At 41.9% G+C, this 13448-nt stretch overlaps 1 protein-coding gene across 1 annotated transcript in view; it reads right to left on the reverse strand.

Moving 5' to 3' along the window:
- MDFIC2 (MyoD family inhibitor domain containing 2) overlaps positions 1-11016 on the reverse strand; it is a gene marked incomplete at both ends in the record, with an annotated part of 47031 nt that extends 36015 nt beyond the window's left edge. Inside the window, one exon of the mRNA XM_082487816.1 lies at positions 10929-11016. Within this exon, the coding sequence (XP_082343942.1) occupies positions 10929-11016 (88 nt within the window). The remainder of the gene's footprint in view (positions 1-10928) is intronic.
- Between the last annotated feature and the right edge of the window lie 2432 nt (positions 11017-13448).

A 13448-nucleotide genomic window follows, 5' to 3' on the forward strand; every position in this document is an offset into this window, starting at 1 on the left:
GGCTGTTTGATCTGAGAACCAACAGTGAGGCAACAAAGATGACAAATGGTTCTTGTTTGGGGGGTGAGGAAAAGCATAGTATGTTTTAAATTTAACTAAAACTTGAATATTCCAAAGCCAAATATAACTTCGTTATGGTATACTATGGGGCCATTAAAAAATTAGTCTAATGACAGAGAAAAGCCTGAGTAATAATCACTAATTTTACTGAATGCACACTTGAAATAATTATTTGTTTTTAATATGCTGTGGGAACAGGGAGAATCATATTCCCTTTCATTTCGGCATCCGAGTATTTATGGATATGTGATAGCATTTTGGCACATGTGTTAGTTGCCATGGGCATGTAACAAAACATCCAGTTTGTGTTAAAAGGGTTTAACCCCTTTTTAAGACAACTTTTTTTACGAAGATCACATGGCAGAAAACTCTTCTCTGTAAATCTGATGTCTGAGGAACTTGCTTCAGTAGGAAGATATTGATTTGCTATGTGTTTTGCTCTGAAGAACTCAAGTGGTCTTACCCCAAATTTACACCTCTGCCTATAAATTACAGGTGCAGTGGCATAGCAAAACAGTGTTCCTGGCTGCATCTCTGCCGCTGCAATAGCATTTTTCTTTCATTTGAAACTACATGTAGACATATTTCAGCAAGAACAACATCGTTTGTCAGTGATTGGTTCTCGCGTGTCTCAGCACTGTGGTGGCAATGTTTGGGCTTTTCTGCAGAGCACAAGAGTGAGCAGTGCACCTACTTCTCTATCTCTGGAGCCTACTGATGTGTTCAGGAAGAAGTTTTTCTTCCTGCACGTATTTCTGTGCTGTGTATATTCATTTATATGTGAGAGAAGAAAACATTATCATGTTTAACTGCTGCAATCATAAGCACATTAAGTAGACAGATAATAAACAATCCATCTCAATTTATGATTAAGTTAATTGTGTTTTTCTAACGTGTTTATTCAGATTAAAGACTGAAATTAGAATGAGACTGTATAATCAGGAGACCCTAAAAGACTGTTTGACTCCTTTGAAATAAAAATTAATTTAGCTTAGGGGGGATAGCAAGGATCTCTGTACCACTTAAATAGCTCTTCGATGGTAAAAAGGCCTTGTGCGACTCTCTCGAGGTGAATCTCAGTTGTAGTAAGAGCTATAAAGAAGCTCAGCTGACACTGAGGGCTTCGGCACCTAATTTTTGCATATGCCCTTCTGCCCAGCAGGCACCAGAGTCACGCGTCTGCACAGCATGTGCAGAGGATGAGGTCACTGGGAGCAATAAGCTGACGGGAGAGATGAGGAAACAAAGGGAGTTAAAGTAGGAAAACTACTGTAAGGAATGGGGAGAAGGACCCCCCCGATGTACTTATGGCTGCTCCATTCGCATTGGGCACCTCTGCCAGCCACTGCTCCTGAGGCAGAGCCGGAGGAGATGCTCTCTTCCCTTCCCGCCTATGTGAGTGGGATCCCTGCTGGTGAGAGCAGCTGGTGGATGGGGCAGTGCCCAGGCTCAAATCCCTCTCTGTCTGCTCTCAGCAGTGTGGTGAGACCGCCTGTCAAAAGTTTTCCACCTTTTCCTGGATAGATGAGTGCTCTCTCTAGCAGGGACTAGAGCCAATCTCCTGCCCTTCGTGCAGGTGCCCTACCTGTTGGGCTATAGGATCCTTTCCTCTCTCAAAGCGATGAGCTTTAAGTAGTTCATCCAGACGTAGACACTTGAGAATCTCCAAACCACGATGTTGCGTAGAGTATCTGGTAGCTGGGGACCAGAGTTTTCTTCTGCAAGGTGTGAATCTGAGTCCTCATACAATCGTGTGCTCCCAGCCCAGATCTGAAGTCGCAGAACTACTCACTAATCACTGAGCTGTTCTGATAAGGGGGTTTAGTCCAGTATTGTATTATTGGACGTTTAGAGCAGTCACTCTTGACGACTAAGTACCTTTCCATTTGGATTTAGTTCTAAATACTTATTTAAAAAAATAGATGGAAAAATAATGCTTTTGAACCTCAGTGAACAATGAATATTTAAACTAATTCCACTTCTGGTCTTTGTCTAAACTTTTCCTGTAACATCTCTCATAAGCAATAGATAACCAGCATGCTCAGGATTTACCTCATCTACTGCAGTTTGGTTTGAGTACTTAGAAGCAGTTGTATTTTGGAGAAGGATCACAAATCTTCAATGAGAAGGGAGGCCTTTTTTTTTTCATAATCTTATCTTTAATCTAAATATTTCACTGAACCCTTCCAATGCTGAGGATTTTGTTACACCTCTACGTGACTGTCTGTCTCTACATATCAGTATATAATCTTGCAGGCCCATAAAACACCTTCTGAAAACTGGCACTGAACTGCTTACGTCCACGATTATCCTGCCTTCAAGCTCAGGGTAAATCAGGCCTGCGTAGTGCTTGTTTTGATAGGATTTCTATCAAGGAATTAAGTTCTATAAATTAACTAAATGCTCATTAATAGATTTGAGATGCCTGTTTTTCATAGCTTTTAAACATCTAATACCCAATTAGATTCAAAGGTCTTACTGTCTCCCTCCAGGAGAAACTGAGAAACTGATAATAACCCTGAGGACATTTGCATTACTACTCCACATTAGAAGGAATACAAATAATTAGTTTTTTGGAGCTTTTGGAAAAGTAAGGTAAAGTTGACTAAAGAAACTGATACTGGGCTCCATTTCCACCTTGAAGAGAAACAAACTACCCTGTGAAAGTGACGCGGGTACTGGAATCTAAGGCCAACAACATCCCTAACAGGGAGCAGATGTACTATCAAACACTAAAAATGATGAGGCTTCTGAAATACTTATTGCTTTTATTAGTACTGATTTTTTTTTTTTTTCTTCATCATCCAGGTTACTTAATTCTGTTTAGTACAGGCATCTTTCTGGCTTGTATTGCCTTAGAGGAGATCAATTTGGCATTTGACCTTTCCCTCCATGAATTGAAGTGGTAAAAATGAGACATGCTGCTTCGTTCCTCCTGCCTTGTTGATGCCCTAAGACCATTACAGGTATCTATCTTAAATATACTGGGACAAATGAAATCCTTTGCGAGCCAATGCAGCTCCATTGCTTTAATGGAATTACTCATCGCTTTGACACTGACCCTTCGGCTAAGATTTTCTGTGCACCACAGTTTGCCATTGTGGTGGGTTGACCCTGGCTAGATGTCGGATGACCACCAAAGCTGTTCTATCACTCCCCCTCCTCGGTTAGGCAGGGGGAGAGAAAATATAACAAAAGGCTCAAGATAAAGACAGGGAGAGATTATTCATCAATTACTGGCATGGGCAAACCAGACTGGACTTGGGGAAAATGAATTTAATCTATTACCAATCAAATCAGAGTTGGATAATGAGTACTAAAATCAAATCCTAAAGCACCTTCCCCCCAAGGCTCCCTTCTTCCCGGGCTCAACTCGGCTCCCGATTTCTCTACCTCCTTCTCCCACAGCAGTGAAGGGGATGGGGAATAAGGGTTGTGATCAGTTCATCACACATTGTTTTGGCCGCTCCTTCCTCCTCAGGGGGAGGACTATTCACTCTTCCCCTGCCCCAGTGTCGGGTCCCTCCCATGCGATACGGTCCTCCACAAACTTTTCCAAGGTGAGCCCTTCCTATGGGCTGCAATTTTTCACGAACTGCTCCAGCATGGGCCCTTTCCATGGGGTCCACTAGGTCTCCCTCAAGGTCACAAGTCCTACCAGCAAACTTGCTCTAGTGTGGGCTACAGGTCCTGTCAGGAGACTGCTACGCTATGGGCTTCCCATGGGGTCACAGCCTCCTTCGGGCATCCACCTCCTCTGGCGTGGGGTCCCTCCATGGGCTGCAGGTGGATATCTGCTCCACTGTTAACCTCCACGGGCTGCAGCGGGACAGCCTGCCTTGCCTTGGTCTTCACCATGGGCTGCAGGGGCATCTCTGCTCCAGCACCTGGACCACCTCCTCCCCCTCCTTCAGTGACCTTGGTGTCTGTAGAGTTGTTGCTCTCACATATTCTCACTCCTCTCTGGCTGCAATTGTGCAGGGTGCTTTCCCCCTCCCCTCACACACACACCCACCCCCACACCCCCACACCCTCCTTCTTAAATCTGTTATCCCAGAGGTGCCGTCACCGTTGCTGATGGGCTTGGCCTGGGCCAGAGGTGGATCAGTCTTGGAGCTGGCTGGCATTGGCTCTACCAGACATGGGGGAGGGCTTCTAGAAGCTTCTCCCAAAAGCCACCCCTGTAGCTCTCCGGCTACAAAAACTTTGCCAAGCAAACCCAATACATCCATCCATCTTAAGTAGGAAGCGCCTTTGGGTATGTAGATTCTGCTCTAAAAGGTATGTTGTTGAGAAATTCAACAACAAATGAGTGTCTATATTGTTATTCCATGTTTTGCTCTACTGACACAACTGAGGGCAAAATTCTGAATATTTTGCCCAAGTACAGAAAAGAATAGAATTGGCCTGGAAAACTTCCAGGGGGTGAATGAAACAACATCTTCAGGTCATCTCCAGCATTGGCAGCTGAATGAAATAGACTTATCTTCCTTTGTGGAACAAATTTACTTAAGGTGATTGAACCTAAATAAACCTTTGCTTACATTTTTACAGTCAATGTCCAGCATAGGAATGTGACTTTAAGCTTAACCCTACCACCCAGAGAAGTACCACTGTCTTTATTGTACATTCATTCCACTTTTGTGGCAGTATTCAAAGTCTTACATCTCCAAGGACCCTCCAGTTCAAAGATCAAGGACCACTCGGTTTATAAAACTATAATTAGGAGTGGTGAGCTGGGACCATTGCAGATTTCATATACTCCTTCTCCATTGGAAGAGAGTCTTTAAATCTGCTGTTTTACAACTTAAAGGAAGGGCTGTCTTGATTAATTCATTTGGTCATAGTTCTGAAGCTGACATGGCATATTCCAGGAGTTTAAGCCCCCTGGGATACTTGTCATCGGTTTTTAAACGTGTTTTTTTTGTGTGTGTGGTGTTCTTATCTGGAAAAAGTCTGCTTGGATTACAGCATTCATCTTATAAGCGTTTGGCACTTTCTCTTACATGAAACTGAGAGGTATTTCTTTGCTATCAGTCTTCTATAACGCTTTTCAATCCAATGACTTAATTCAGGCTGGAAGAAGAGAGTGAAAAAGGCTTCTGGACCCAAGTCAGGAAAATTCAGGAAACAAGTGTCCAAGCGCGTATGTAAAATTGCTTTCACTGACTTCTGAGTTTTTAGAAAGAAATTCTGAAAATGTCATTTAGGTCCCTAAACACAGGGATGTATGTCGGATCGGAACACTCTGCTGAGATTCATCTCCCTGAAACCAAAGTACAAGCCTCGTAATGGTTACTCCAGACCCTGCAAACCAGGTAAAAACCTGTAAGGCTGTGAAAGAACTGGGAAATTCCCTGAGTGTCTCCAGGACAACTCTCCTGCAAAACCAGCCTTGTGGCGTTATGTCCTCCCCGCTTTATTACTACCTGTAAAAGTCTCTTAAAGCCCCTGGGTAACCAGTGAGAGGGACGTGCTGGGGAAAAGGCATTTCTGAGTGTTGCAATAGAGGCAGGTTTTGCTATTACCCCCAGGAATATAACCCCAGGACCAGGCTATGGGATGTTTTGCTGTGGTGCAGTCAGAAATAGTCTGCTCCTGTGTTGGATTTCTGGGATGCACCGCTAAGAAATGTGGCACACTCTTGCCCAATGGGATTACTTCTGGAATAAAGTATCATTTGAGTAATGTGAATAATGTCACTACAGCCAGGTCTGTGATATGAGTAAATCTCCCTTTTCATATGAACCATAGTCCTTGGAGGGATGAAATATAATCCTGAACAGAGGCTCTATTTACCACTTAAGCCCTATTTTATGGCTTAAGTGCTGACCTTGTACCGACCCTCAGTACAGGGCTGAATTTCACCCTACGGCGAAAATCTGCTGGCTAGTGCAGCCGATTAAAGAAATTGGGGCTAGACTCTTTACTATTTGCAAGACAATGAAAACAGGCTTATTTTAGGCAAAAATGCTTCTGATTTATGAGAATTTTAGTGCAGAAAGGGGCTATTTTGGAGAAAGTCTTGAGATTAGCATTTCAGTTACATTTTTGGCAGCGGAGCAAGGAAGCCATTTCATTAACTTTTCACTGGAAGTTATATATGGAGGGCATTTGTGTACACAGCTGGGCAGCATAAAACAGGAGGGCTTTGTGTGAAAATATCCTGAAATGAAATTTCATTTCTGTCCAACTTGGATCTGCGTTCCCGGGCTGCTGTGGCCAGTTTTGGATGAAACCGTCGGAGGGCAGTATTAGGCCCTCACACGTTTTCCCTTCCATTTGCAATGGATGCAGAAACAGTGAACAGACTATTGCCGGCCCCTGTGCAAAATCAGTGTCACCTTTTACAGCTTTATGTCAGTCAGATAAGCCCCCGCCTGCTCCCATATATCCATATGGCTGTAATCATCAAGTGATACCAAGAGATTAAATGTTTGTAAGGAACCCCAAAAGCCACATGCTGAGGCTGGTGTGAGTTTAGCTCTGCTTTGACCTTCTTTCCCACCAGATGGGTGCTAATCGGGCACTAAATTGCCACCATGGTGGAAGGAGCCCTGGTCCACATGGAAGAGGCAGCTCTGTGGTTGTGGCTGTGCTGTGCAAGGTGGGAGCATCTCTTGAGTCAGCCCCTCGGAGTGTTACTCTTCCTTGGGTACTGTGTTTCTAAAGGCATGTCTTCTGTAGCTTTCCAGACTTCCTCTAACAACTGTGCTTGATTAGGAGCCCTTAGAGATGTTTCTTGCTTGGGGCACGATGGTCTGCTTGTTGCATGTCTTTATAGAATCACAGAATCATCTATGTTGGAAGGGACCTTTATTATCAAGTCCAACCATCAACCTAACACTGACAAAACCACCACTAAACCATGTCCCTCAGCACCACATCTACCCATCTTTTAAATACTTCCAGGGATGATGACTCGACCACTTCCCTGGGCAGCCTGTTCCAATGTTTGATAACTTTTTTGGTGAAGAAATTTTTCCTAATATCCATCCTAAACCTCCTCTGGTGCAGCTTAAGGCCATTTCCGCTTGTCCTATTGTGGGTGCATGAAATAGGTGGGGTCCATGCAGAGGACACTTCTTTAATACTACCTTCAAGTTACATTGGTTGTTCTTTACTTACACGTACATATTCATATTTTAAACACTTTTTCATTCATGTCATTGTACATGTGTTACCCCCACTTATACATGTTTTGCCTTGACGTGTGCAGAGGATTGCTACTTCAGTTTTTCAGGGCAGAAATACAGGTAACTCTGCAAAGGTGTCTTTGCAAATAAGCCCATGTTTCACTCTGCCCTGTTTCATAGCTGATGGCATGAGGAACTCAATCTCCATCCAATACTGCTTTCCATCTCCAATGATGAGCTCTTCCCCATGGGAAGAAACAAGCAGAGATAACTGCCTCTTAGACAGAGATAACTCCTAGACAAAATAGGAGTCATTGTCTGGCTTTATTATATTCAAGTCCCAGGATTTCTTTGGGTTGTTTCTCACCAGTGCCAAGGTCAGAGAAGCAGGAAAAGAGGCTAAGAACTGCCTTTTCGCAGTGCTCATTTGTACCAATTCTGGTTGATTTGCACGTGATGGTCTGATGCATACCCTCCAAACACAGGTTTTCTCATCTATTGAGTGATCCTTAGAAAGAATAGTCCTGAGGAACATGCCATACTGTCAGAGAAGATTGCTGATATAAATTCTTCACCCTGAGACATCTCGGGATAGGACTCTGATCATTTCGCCATCCTCACTTGCTCTCTTAAACCAGGGAGTCTATCATGTTGTCCACACCCAGACTTAAGTGCTCAGTGCCTTAGGAGGTAGAGATGTTTTAGAACTTTCTCAGTCTGGTAAACCTAGAGCATGCTTTTACCTGTCTGCTTCCCTGTTTACATTTTTATTATTATTTCATTAGAGTTCTACAATCTGTTAGGTGCTGCAGAGGACCTCAGGCCCTTCACCAAAGAAAAGCTTGTAGGATAAGTAAGAAAAGGAGGTAGCAAATGTGCCAATGTCCATTCTAAAAATACAGTCTAGGGCCATTATTACGCAGATGTTTCTCTCTGAGACTCTTCTGGCTTGTGCAGCATTATCTTTTTTTCCATGTCAACTTTAACTCCCATCAGTCTTCTGGTGCACTTGTGGCAGGGGTGCAGGAGCACAGCGGTGGGTGCAAATGACTTACTGAGAGGCAGGGGCATGAGTAGGATCACTTATACTCTTCCTGCTGATAGGATAAGATACAATCCTATATGCACAGCCTGTTTTTCTATAATACTCTTAACAAGGCTGGTTTGGTTTCTGTTTTGCTTTATGGAAGAAGTTTTTCCTTGGAATGAGGTTTTGATCTCTGCATTTAGAGGCTTAAAGACAGAAGAAAAATTTCTTCTTCCAAAACAAGTAGAAGATAAATAACTGGCAGCCAGATTAAAATCGTCCTCCCCCCTTCTATGATTAAACAGCTTCTAATGTTAAAAGCCAACAAAAAAAGTAATTGGTACCTTACTTTGACGTTGACCCACCGCACTACCAGTCCACAAGCTATTACTTTGCAAAGCATTAGGAAAAAAAAAAAGAAGTCTAGGAAAGATACTAAAGCCACAGCCTAGTCTATATCTTTAGTTTATTTCTGATACTATGTGGTTCATGATTGTTTCTTTTAGAAGGAACAAATAATCAATGCAAAACCATGAATAAAAATAACTTTTCTTTAAAACTGGATGCTAAAAGAACATACAGTCTTCTTACTGTGCCTGATGGAAACAGTACAAGTCTGTTCTCCACAATTCATTGTTTATTAGAATGCCTGAAATCTATACATGAGGTATTTTTAAAACGTTTAAACATAGAAGTTAAGCTTCTGCTCCAGACAATTTGGTTCGCTATATTCTAAAAACCCACAGTGTACCACAGAAGTGCTTAAAGCAAACAAACAATAACAACATTTTAAAAAAGCAAACTGCAATATAAGATAAAATAATGTCCATATCCTTATCTCATGGAAAAATTCCTTTCCTTGTGAGACACATTTCAGCTATTTATTGACTCAGCTGCTGTACAAGACCTTCAAGGCCCAATTCTGCTCTGTGGCACTTTAGAGAGAAGAGGTGTCAATAGACAACGTTTGTCTCTTCCTGAGGGAGATTATAGCTCCTCCAAGTACAAAACAATCAAAACGTTACTAATGATCTGGAAACTCTGGATGGTGTCTCTCCTTTGAAAGTGGAGAAATGAAACATTGTGGGTTAGCAGCTCTAAGTAAAATGAACTCGGGAAGGTACAGGTGTGAGAGACGCCACCAGGCTTCTGGAGCAGGTCCGGACCAGAGGATGAATAACCGTATGGAACACTGAGGGCCCATGCCACCAGTCTTCTCCTGCTCAGAGACATGGACCAGTTAAAGTCCCCTGTACCTTTTTACCCGTTTTGTAAAGCTGCAAATATCTGGTGCTCTACTCGATTCTGATGGAATACGTACTTGGTTCAGTTACGTGTTTGCTGTTTACAAGCGAAAGTGCGATGTTGCCTTGTAGGATCAGACCCACATCTCACTCAGCTCTATCGCTCTCTGTGATGCTCAAACTGCAAATCTTCCACTTGCAGAGTTTTTACCGGCGTTAGCAGACACCTTGCAAGCAGCGAGTTTTGGGTGTCGGGCCAAACAAAGCCTGCGTGTTGGCCCGTTGGCTCCGCTCGAGCGCGCGACTTTCATTCTGCAGAAGTGCTGCATAAACCATGAGGACTGCAAGGCAGAGATGTGAATTTAGGCCTCCTTCATTGCAGCCCCTCTTGCAGCTAAACGATCTAACCTCCGATTAACTACGTGAGCTTAAAATGGTGACGCGCGTTTCACAGATGGTAACAGCAGCTATAAATGAGCCTTTTCCTCAATACCCCCAAAGTTAATGTTTTCGAAATATGAGGTCACTTGTTGAGCCTCCCCAAAATACTTTAGTTAGGATTAGAATATAACTGTTCGCATTAAAAAATGTAATTTGCACCTAACCACAGCTATTTAATTTGTATCACATGTATCCTGAAAGTCTCTGCTTTGAGACTTCATTTAATTCATGGTCGTGTGTGTGTGTGTATGAAAGTAACTCTGCTGTTACCAACAAACACACAAAGGTGTAATAAGCTATGTACGAACTTGGCAAATCAATTTTTCTAGCAAGAAATATATTCGAAGAACCTTCCTTCTTTGAGTCCAGGCACGTGTGATAAGAGAACCTTTGCAATGGTACGTCTGTCTTCTAAATAGTTTAACTAATAGACTGTAGTATTTGAAATACCAGTATTTGACAAATGATTTACCCAACACCTGCCATTTTTCTGCCTTTAAAACTGGAAAGGTCTCCTATACTTATCTTTTATAACTTCTCTACTTCTGAGAGTCTATATTTCATAATCTCGTACAACCGATGCTACTTTATTCTAACACACTGCCAAATCCAAAGATTCAGGGTTGATCTCTACTCATGTTTGAGAAAACCAAACAAATGTTAATCCAATTCAGCAATAGCTTGAGTTAATAAAAACTTTTCATCAGAATTAAGATGATGGTCCATACTTCTTAATGGCTTATGGTTCATGTCAAATAGAACTTCCCCAGGAATGCAAGGCGATTAGAAAAAATGAACTTTCAGCTTACTTGAAAATTTGGTAATCTAGGCCTTCGTGTAAGCAAATATACGTTCAGGTTTCATAGAAATCAAGCGATGGAATTCATGTCATAGAAATTCCTGGCCATATTTAAGCCTGTAAAGTATTCTTATGCCTTTTTATTCAAAAAAGAATTTTTAACAAATGAGAAATATCTCTGAACAAAACCCAGTAACTAATAACTCAGCAATGTAACTTACCTTTCTTCAGCCAAGAAATATTTTGCTTGTCATGTTCAAAACTTTCTGCTGGTTTAATTTTTACCTTGTCTGTCTCTGCTTCTGACATCTGCGGGGGAGAAAAGAATTTCGGGATGTCAAGTTCTTTTAAAGAAAGTTTCTGACAAAGAAATACATTCTCTGTTTAGGTTCCTGCTGTAATAAATTGTGATTACTTACACAGACACATTTTTTTTTTCTGCAGATTATTGATACTAGGTGATATCTCAGTCATTAAATTTATGTTCTGTTCCTAAATGCCTTATCAATATTACATAGTTGCTGTTTGTAGATGGATTCTTTTGTAATGTAACTATAAATTACATTATGAAATAAATGAGTGATATGCTTATAGCATGCTGATAATAGATGTACATATAACACACAGAATAGATACGGTCTGGCTAAAAAGGAGGCACCCAGTCTGCCTGTTTATCGTGGTTCAAAGTTGCTGCAAAGCCTGCTGCCGGAGAGGTATAATTATGTAAACAATGATAAATATTTATAAAGGCCACTTGAAAGAAGTGTCTCAAAAAAAAAAAAAAAAAATCTTTACTGCCACTTGCAACAATTTATTTGCTGTAATGAGAAGAATCACATGCAAGTTACAGTACCTGAGGGTATTATGTATACAGTAGCTGTCAGCCCGTACGCTGTGGGTTACTTCCACTGCCTGCTAGGAATAAGATTAGGCTGTCCAGGCTTCTTCTAACTGCTTTCTATTTTCACTGACTCCAGTTAGCTAAAGCATTTCTCTATTTTTACCTGTATCTTCCAACCGGGGGTGAAAGCAGCAGGGTTCAGGCGCCGAGGAGGAGTGCTTTCGGCCGAATCCCTCGCTGTGTGTTGATGTCCAGCATTCCCATGCACTGACAAAACCGAAAGGATGAGCAGTGCACTCTCTGCCTGCTGTGTGGTGCTAGATTTGTCTTGCTGCCAGAATCAGCCAACTTATTGCTGAAAGGGTGGTTTGTTGTTGTGTTTTGTTTTGTTTTTTTTTTCTTTTTTCCTCCTTTTTGTTTGCATGCACTTCTTGAGCCAGGGAAGGTAGAGGAGGAGGGGGGGGGAATCGGCATCCCAGCACTAGTAGAGTGATTTTAAAAAAAAAAAAAAAATCAAAAGCTTTGCAAAACGAAAAATTGGTTTGGAAAGGTTATTATTGCAGTTCATAACCCAGTGAATCTGCAAGAGGAGGAAGAAAATAAAAAGGGAACCAAGAAATTAATAGTGACAAATCAGATAAATGTGTCAATGTTTTGGCTAAATGTAAATTAAAATACTGAAGGATGTAGAAATTAGACCCTAAAAGTCTATTTTACAGCTGCCACTTTGGCAAGGAAAAGGTCTACTCCCATGGTGGGCTGAGTGCTGCGACTCTCTGGAGCTCAGGAGGGTGAAATCCGTCACCACCAGGGAGGGCAGGTCTGCGGAGACGAACGGTCGGTACCTCCATCGCAACAATGCTGAGCGGTCTCCAGCGGGGACAGCCCTTGTGCTGGGGGGGCTTTGACAGTCAGCAGCACGGAGGACGGGGTGGCAGTCTGGATTACCCCGTACCTTGAAGGCGCTAAAAATTTAAGGTTATTAGTTGGCTTTTAGAAGTCTCTTGCCGTAGTTACCAGCAATACTGCTCTCATATTAGTAAGAGTAGAGTCAAGACCGAAGAGATCAAGGTTTTAGGGTGCTTAGATGTTGAGCCTTCCTTTTTCTGTAGGACAAAAAGAAAATGCTGCTCTGCTTCCCAGAACTGAATTTTGAAAGAGTTGGTTGCAGAGCACATCCAGAATTACTCAGTTATCTTACCTTTTAAGCAATATTTACAAAAATTCAAGCAGCATTTGTCACCAGATACTGTAATCCAAGATCCCAGTGCTTAAGTGTGGCCAATAAATAATAACATATTCCCTTTGTTATGACAATTATCTTCCTCTACTCTCCCATCACATGTCATTCTTGCAAGAAAAAAATGTTTTCTTTATTTTTTTTTTTTTTAAATCTCCTGTGCCAACATCACGGAGGTTCTTCTACCATCTTTAGCTAATTGTGAATTGCATGGTAAGTGCCTACTTACATCTCCAAATTGCAATGATTAGTCTTGCTTGGTTTGAAAACCTATTTTAAGCAGGGTACTTTGGGAATAATTGCAACCACAGGGGGGAAACATCTAGGGGTAATATTTTAAGATCTTTGTTCCATTCCCCTTGGATGCAGCTTTGAGAATCATGTATTTTCAATTGCAGTTCCTCTCTTTTTCCCAGAAACACCTATTTTTTTTCCATGTTGTTGCACCTGCAATGCATTAAATATATCAGCGGCGTTGATTCTTCAGCTGGATTTGTCAGGGCAGCTTATAGAGCTCCTGGTGGGTCCTCATAAAACCAGCTGGGCTCCACACACATCAGCCTAGACCTATCTGATTGCAACTTGGACCTGATGCTACTGTGCATTTCAGTGGCACTCTTTAAAATTGAAGTTATGAGTTGTTTCCAAAACAAACTAGAG

This window comes from Vanellus vanellus (genome assembly GCF_965231255.1).
Source record: "Vanellus vanellus genome assembly, chromosome: 9".
Classification (NCBI taxonomy): Eukaryota; Metazoa; Chordata; class Aves; order Charadriiformes; family Charadriidae; genus Vanellus; species Vanellus vanellus.